The 7,764-nt window shown below is 43.5% G+C and overlaps 1 protein-coding gene across 3 annotated transcripts; it reads right to left on the bottom strand.

The window, feature by feature from the left end:
- Window positions 1–2,492: 2,492 nt before the first annotated feature.
- Window positions 2,493–7,734, bottom strand: LOC112216942 (ATP synthase subunit gamma, mitochondrial-like). 3 transcript variants are annotated; one of them, XM_042300272.1, is made up of 10 exons: window positions 7,606–7,734; window positions 6,987–7,021; window positions 6,668–6,799; window positions 6,041–6,248; window positions 5,762–5,905; window positions 5,500–5,564; window positions 4,457–4,612; window positions 3,322–3,418; window positions 2,982–3,003; window positions 2,493–2,752 (listed from the first exon to the last, which is right to left on the bottom strand). In XM_042300272.1, exons 1-9 carry the CDS (start codon window positions 7,644–7,646, stop codon window positions 2,997–2,999), a joined length of 885 nt encoding a protein of 294 aa, XP_042156206.1. In that variant the 5' UTR covers window positions 7,647–7,734; the 3' UTR covers window positions 2,493–2,752; window positions 2,982–2,996. The 3 variants fall into 3 exon arrangements, with proteins under 3 accessions (XP_042156206.1, XP_042156207.1, XP_042156208.1); XM_042300273.1 differs by lacking the exon at window positions 2,982–3,003; XM_042300274.1 differs by lacking the exons at window positions 2,493–2,752; window positions 2,982–3,003 and having other exon boundaries at window positions 3,318–3,418.
- Window positions 7,735–7,764: the final 30 nt, after the last annotated feature.

Below are 7,764 nucleotides of genomic sequence, written 5' to 3'. Positions count from 1 at the left end.
GAGCATGTTCGGGATCGACAGCGTGTTCCAGTTCCCGCCAATATCCAGCAACTTCGCACAGCCATTGAAGAGTGGGACAAAATTCCACAGGTGACAATCAAAAGCCTGATCAACTCCATGTGAAGGAGATGTCTCGTCGCATGAGGCAAATGGTGGTCAACAGATACTGACTGGTTTTCTGATAGCTTCTTTTTTTTTAAGGGTCTGTGATCAACAGATGCATATCTGTATTCCCAGTTATGTGAAATCCATAGATTAGGGCCTAATTAATTTATTTCAATCGACTGATTTCCATATATTAATTGTAACTCAGTAAAATCTTTGAAATTATTGCGTTTATATATTTTTTCAGTGTAGACAAATACCATAACTTTTATTTCAAAGGAATTGAGTGCAATGATAACCTTTTGAGTGATACATTGATCTACATTGAACTTTTTATAGTCCCGTACCCCTTCAAACATTCAACCTCCAGCTGCCGTACCAGGGTAACACCAGGGTCAGCGCACTCTCAAATGTTGTTTTTAGACATCATTGTAAGCCTGCCACACACACACTATACGATGCATTTATTAAACATAAGAAAGAGGGTGAGTTTTTGTCACAACCCGGCTCGTGGGAAGTGACAAAGAGCTCTTATAGGACCAGCGCACAAATAATAATAATCAATAATTTGGCTCTTTATTCATCAACAATTGTGAATAACTCACCACGGGTTAATGAGAAGGGTGTGCTTGAAAGGATGCACATAACTCTGCAAAGTTGGGTTGTATTTGAGAGTCTCAGTCTTTTTCCACACACTGTGCCTGTATTTAGTTTTCATGCTAATGAGGGCTGAGAATCCACTCTCATATAGGTATGTGGTTGCAAAGGGCATCAGTGTCTTGACAGCGAGATTTGCCAGGCAGGATACTCTGAGCGCAACCCAATCCAGAAATTTGGCAGTGGCTTCTGATTAAATGATATTGTCACAGAACTGCTTGTTGCAATTTTGATGAGGCTCTCTTGTTCAGATATCGGTAAGTGGACTGGAGGCAGGGCATGAAAGGGATAACGAATCCAGTTGTTTGTGTCATCCGTTTCGGGAAAGTACCTGCGTAATTGCGCACCCAATTGGCAGCAAGAGCCTCTCAGTGGATTCTGCAGTGTACCGAAGTGACGTCGGGAGCAACTGCTTGCACGCGCATTACCACTCCACTATGTCTTCCTGTCATGGCTTTTGTGCCATTAGTACAGATACCAACATATCTTGACCACCAAAGTCCATTTGATGTGACAAAGCTGTCCAGTACTTTAAAAATATCCTCTCATGTTGGCCTGATTTCCAGTGGTTTGCAGAATAGGATGTATTCCTTAATTGCCCCCCGTCCCCCCCCATAAACGTAACGGACATATACCAGGAGCTGTGCCAGGCCCACCACATCTGCTGACTCATCCAGCTGTAATGCATAGAATTCACTGGCTTGTATGCAAAGCATTCATTGTTTCAAAACATCCCCTGCCATGTCGCTGATGCATCGTGAAACAGTGTCGTTTGATGACGATATTGTCTGTATAGTGTTTTGGGCCTTTCCCCCCAGCTATATCCGCGGCAGCAGAATAGTATGGGGTTTACCTGTCCCAGCCACTGGGTAGCTCACCATAGACGCTTCTAGCCTTCTTATTAATGGTATATGTTGCTTTTATACGCGTCTTAAATCTCACTCGAAAAACTCCCATGGTTTATTTTTCAAATGGGCATGTTTTGTTTCTAAATGTCTGCGCAAGGGTGAAGGTTTCATCGAGTTGTGAGATAGTACTTTTGCACATATAACACACTGTGGTTGTGGAAAGGCACTACTCCCAATATAAGTGAACCACAAATCAATGTAGTTATATTTGCGCCGCTTCGACGTTCCCACATCCGTCTGTTGTTCGGTGCTTTCCCGGGTAAGGGGGTAGTAGCTCTTCAGCTGCATCAGATTCACAACTGTCAGTGTCCATGCTATCTGGGCTAACAACAAATGTAGAATTACTGATGCTAGCATTGGATGTGCTCGTGGAAGCAGAACAACTTGCTTCGACAGGTGCAGTACTGCTAGTAGTGGCAGTACAACCAACAGAGCTGGTATGTGTCTCTAACTTTATTTATCCATTTTCGAGCAAATGGAAAGAGCAGCAGATACGTTTGGCAACATAGTGAAATTCCTGCGAGAGTAACGGTTAATGTAATTGGATGTTAATTGTTTGACATTGTTATTTCACTGAAGACTAGATGGTTTAATTTTATTTTTGGCAGTGAAACGAGGCTACTCAGGCGAGAGAAGAAAAAAAATCTCCCAAATGTATAAATGGACTGTTTGAAATGAGGGGGAATTCTTTTTTAAACATGTTTTTATTTGAAATGTATTTTTATTTGGCTACCCCAGTTCGGGAATACCTGCCATAGACTATAACCTATATTTGGAAGTGCATTTCCATTGTTCAGGCAGAAGGAAAACAAAACAGCAATGTCAAAATGTAGCCTAGGTTTATGTTCAAACATCTCAACACTCATCTTTTTCATGGTCACAAGTAGGATTTATTGTGAGTGGAACTAGGAGGACATCTGAAGGGAACATGTTTCTCTGTAAGAGGTTTATTTTTCCCCCATATATTTTACAAATAGAAGCACAAATGTTCATAAACTCTCGACGACGGCCGTTTGAAGTATTTAGAAGCATGTATTCCAGAACCACTGGCGATGGATGGCAGGAGGACCTCGTCCATTTATCTGAAACCACAGAGAACACGCATTCAGAAAAACGGGATGAAATCAAAATACCCAACCAAAATATCACAGTAAATGTGAGGGAATAACAGGCTTTTTAATCAGCTTTTAACAAAACACAGGATACATGATCGAACACATTAGGCCCTAGAGGGAGCTATTCTATCTTAGACTACAGTGGGATGGTTTTCTTCCTTTCTGTGTCCAGTGAGTGTATCCTAGAGACTTTTACCTACGATCACATGATTTAGGTCCTGATACCAACATGAGGGGTTGGAGTGGAGTAATAAGGGTGACAAAATAATGGTTAGTGAACAAACTTAAAAATAACTCAATGTTTCATGACAAAGAATGGGTGGGCTCATGCAAGGAGTCAAATTGGGGATATTTTCAAAGATGTAGGTAGCTAATCAAGGTTAAGAATGAGTGGGGTTGTTTTGTGTGTGGGGAAAAAACATTACTGAGGGACAGATCAAACACCAAGGGAGAGAGTGAAACAGAGAGGGACAAAGAGTGAAACAGAGAAAGAGTGAGATGGGCAGAAAGAAGCTGACATTGTGAACAGTACTCACAGGGCAGCAGCTCCAGAGATGATCTCAATGAGCTCCTTGGTGATGACAGCCTGCCTGGTACGGTTGAAGGTGAGGGTCAGCTTATCAATCATTTCAGCTGAAGGGGACAGAACAGAGCCAGGGTTGATATGTATCAGAGAACAAAGCCATCAAAGTGCAGGCACACAGACCTGGCAACCAGATTAGCTGATATTGTAATATCAATGGCAACCCTAGAAGCATTACACTAGGTCAATCAAGTAGTAGAGGGAGACTGAGGAAGATAATCACAAAGGACTACAGCTACTTTGTGTGCTATGAGGCAGACAGGAAGACTACGACTTGATCTGTCCCCCTTGGGTTGTGCCGTGGCGGAGATCTTTGTGGGCTATACTCTGCCTTGTCTCAGGATGGTAAGTTGGTGGTTGAAGATATCCCTCTAGTGGTGTGGGGGCTGTGCTTTGGCAAAGTGGGTGGGGTTATATCCTTCCTGTTTGGCCCTGTCCGGGGGTATCATCGGATGGGGCCACAGTGTCTCCTGACCACTCCTGTCTCAGCCTCCAGTATTTATGCTGCAGTAGTTTATGTGTCGGGGGGCTAGGGTCAGTCTGTTATATCTGGAGTACTTCTCCTGTCTTATGCGGCCGTCTTATCCGGCACCTGGCCGTGCTGCTGCTCCAGTTTCAACTGTTCTGCCTGCGGCTATGGAACCCTGACCTGTTCACTGGGCGTGCTACCTGTCCCAGACCTGCTGTTTTCAACTCTCTAGAGACAGCAGGAGCGGAAGAGATACTCTTAATGATCGGCTATGAAAAGCCAACTGACATTTACTCCTGAGGTGCTTACTTGTTGCACCCCCGACAACTACTGTGATTATTATTATTTGACCATGCTGGTCCTTTATGAACATTTGAACATCTTGGCCATGTTCTGTTATAATCTCCACCCGGCACAGCCAGAAGAGGACTGGCCACCCCACATAGCCTGGCATTGCTTGCTGTTTGGGGTTTTAGGCTGGGTTTCTGTACAGCACTTTGAGATATCAGCTGATGTAAGAAGGGCTATATAAATACATTTGATTTGATTTAAAAGACAAGTGAGGAAGATGAGCAATAAGCCAGTTGTTATAGAGGCTGGGGAGGAGGAAGATGCTCACAGGCGTTCTTGCTGGCGCTGTCCATAGCAGTCATCCTGGCACTCTGCTCGCTGGTTGTGGACTCCTTCAGACCAAAGTAGATGATGTTGACCAGGGCAAACTCCTGGTAGTTCCTCAGCACGTCAGCATCAATGTCATCATAGATGCCCATGTTCTCTGTTACAGAAGTGGAAAAAGAAGACGTATGATATCAGTCGGCCATTTTGTGGGGCATACATCTTAAAGCAGTCGGTCGATTTTTATCCCCCTAATCGATTGATGGACTGGTGCGTCAACCTAATTTACCAAAAACATCCCCATCAAAATCCGTCAGTTTAAGAGATATGTTTTTTTTGTTGCATTGGATGTGTCTCAATCCACCGATGTAGCACTTCCACATTTGCAGTGAAAGGTGGCAGAACATGAGACATCCCGAAAATTGTTATTCTCACGAAAACGTCTGTAGCGTCCAAACGGTTTGGCCTACAAAACTATTATGAGCACTCTGGAAAGGGGACTCTCACAAACACAGGTGTCTTCCTTTTCCTCAACCCCCCCAACAAATGTCAGGAGACTCACATGAAGTCAGTACTGTCGATGTGCCAACTTCTGTTTGGTAGCGTCTGAACTGATTAGGCAACAAACTAATAGGACCCCCACTGCTGAAAGGATATTCTCACGAACCCGTTTTGCTCTATGACCCCCACAAGTGTCATGGGATTCATCTGAAGGTAACCGGTACTAGTTTTAAAAAACAAATGGAAGTACAAGAGGTAGTTGTGCCTACCCCCCTACAAGTTTTTTTGTTGATATTTCCTACTTCAAAACCTTGTCGCTTATGATTTATTTTTGACTGTCCTTTTTGCCATGTATGAATGTGTTATTCAATGCATTTCCATGGGTGTTAATAATCAAGGCCAAAATCTATATTATTTATATATATTCTTTAGCTAAATAGCTAAATGATCCATAGTATGACCACCTTAAAACAACTCCATTCGTCAGCCCCCCCCAACAACTTAGATTAAAGAATTAAAGCGACCTTCAAACCAATGGTGTTGTACCTGAATTAGCAACGGTATCAATGGAGAAGATGGGCTTCTCGTCAGTCTTGTAGGAGATCACAGACCTGAATGAGGGGGGAAAATAACATCCATTCAAGACTTGTTCTGATAATTGGCTATGTAGTTTGAAGGATAAGGATGGGACTAGACTTGACGTGAATCTTCCCATTCAAACAGTTATCTCCTTATAGTGGCTCAATTAAGAAACCATTTGGAGGAGACAAGACACTGAAATGTGGCTGTGGAAGGAGTCTATCCATACCTGAATCTGTTGTAGATTACAGCACCCTGGTCAAACTCGTAGCCCATGTTGAGCAGCTCTGTGGCGACGATGGAAGCATCAGTAAAGGTGGGGGGCTTGCGGCCCACCTCTTTGCAGCTGAGCAGCAGGTAATTGCTATGTGTCCTGGGTTGCGAGGAGGGAGGGAGGAAACACTTGTCATGGTAATAAACTAAATTCCAAAGGAAACCACTAGACTGGACCTGTTGCTGTGGGCATCATACAGTAAAGTGGCTGTATTTCTTAATTATCATTCTGTACCTTTGCAGGATGTTCCTCAGCTTGTCCCCCACATTGACTACCATCACCTCCTTGCCCTCGCCGGTGAGGGTAGCAATCTTGGCCTTGATGGCCTTGGCCACATTGGAATGGACGGCGCCACAGAGACCACGGTCAGACGACACACCGATCAGGAGGTGCTTGTTGGCCACTCCCTCCGGGGCCTTGATCTCAGCCTTCTCGTACAGGGCTGGAGGACACACAGGCAAGAGAAGAGGGACCGTCAACAGGTTTGTTGAATGCCATTGGCAAACACCAGAAAAACATTTCCAATAAATGTGTGTGAAACGACCGTGACAGTACAGGGATGGTATTCAAGAAGCGCCTCAGTACCAGGGCTAATTTAGGATCAGGTCCCCTCTGTCCATGTAATCTTATTCATTATGATAGAAAAGGCTAAACTGATCCTAGATCAGCACTCCTACTCTACCTTCTCACTATGGTCCTAATAGAGAACCATAATAACAGACAGTGATGAACTTCACATAGAAACCATCCATTCCCTTAGACTTTAGTATGTGTGTGTGTGTGTTATATATATATATATATATATATATTATATAAATATATATCTGAAAGAGAGAACATGCAGAGTTAGCAATGACATACCCACAGCACCATTTCCATAGACGCGGGCGGGCTTCAGCTGCCTCTCAGCGCGGGCATACTTAGCAGCGGCCACCATCTTCATGGACTTGGTGATCTTTTGGATGTTCTTGATGGACTTCAAACGGATGGTGACTAGAATGGGAAAGATGGATGCCACGGACTGATTAAACATTTGAGGTTCAATAACATTGAGACGTACAACTACAATATCATCATGATTCAAAAGTTTCACTTGTGCATAAGACTTAAAAAGAGGAAGCTCAAGGGTGAATGTTATGTAGCATAGAGTAGTTAAAGAGATGGCAAGGTAAACACTTACTGTCCTTCAAGGTAGCCATGTTCCTGACCTGCCCACTACAAAACAAACAGAATTAGCAGGTAAGTTAGAACATTATCATTGCAAGTTCGCGACATAACGTGGACATCCTCAATTCAGGGTTTATAAAACCAATACAAATAGCTAGCTACCTATAAGCGAATGAATGTTGTTTGTACAACTATACTAGCAATCAGTTAGTTAACGTTAAACTAGAGTCCATGTCACCAGATAATAGTTTGCATGTTAGGTTTATCCAGAGAATGCATGCTAACTTAGTTAGTGGGAGGGACAGTGAATTTGACAAGAACTGAACGCTGTTCTGAAAACATCTGGCATCGTACGAATTACTAAAAGGACCATTTAATCAACGTTAGTTAGTTGTCACACACTTCAATGACATGGTTAGCAAGCTAATGTCAGTTTAGCCACCGCACCGGCTGAACCTGACCATTCACTCTGCACCACACACCATCTGCGGCCTGCGGGTTAGCGCGCCCTTGCAATGTTTCACATGGCTCGTCAACGCATACGGTGTACATATTTGTCCTATATGTGTACGACAGCACAATGCTCAAAATCATGTTTTGAAATATACGTAATTTTGCTAATAAAACGTTACCATTGTGGGAGGAACACCAACGCGCTGGTCCTGGCGAACATAATTACTTCGATGAAGGTCAGACTCGCAGGACTGCGCAAGCGCAAGTAAATGGCAGGATGTGGACGGAAAAACAAACCTCGCGTTACTTCAAAGTACACGTAAAATGATGACGAAATA

This window comes from Oncorhynchus tshawytscha, linkage group LG17, assembly GCF_018296145.1.
Source record: "Oncorhynchus tshawytscha isolate Ot180627B linkage group LG17, Otsh_v2.0, whole genome shotgun sequence".
Taxonomy (NCBI): domain Eukaryota; kingdom Metazoa; phylum Chordata; class Actinopteri; order Salmoniformes; family Salmonidae; genus Oncorhynchus; species Oncorhynchus tshawytscha.
The sequence above is the reverse complement of the archived record's forward strand: the minus strand, read 5'-3'. Positions and strand labels throughout refer to the sequence as shown.

Coding starts and splice junctions, on each gene's coding strand:
- LOC112216942 (XM_042300272.1), bottom strand. CDS start 7,646: ATGTTCGCCAGGACCAGCGCGTTGGTGTTCCTCCCACAATG. Junction 6,249..6,667: donor CTATGGAAATGGTGCTGTGG/GTATGTCATTGC, acceptor TGTGTCCTCCAG/CCCTGTACGAGAAGGCTGAG. Junction 4,613..5,499: donor TGATACCGTTGCTAATTCAG/GTACAACACCAT, acceptor CTTCTGTAACAG/AGAACATGGGCATCTATGAT.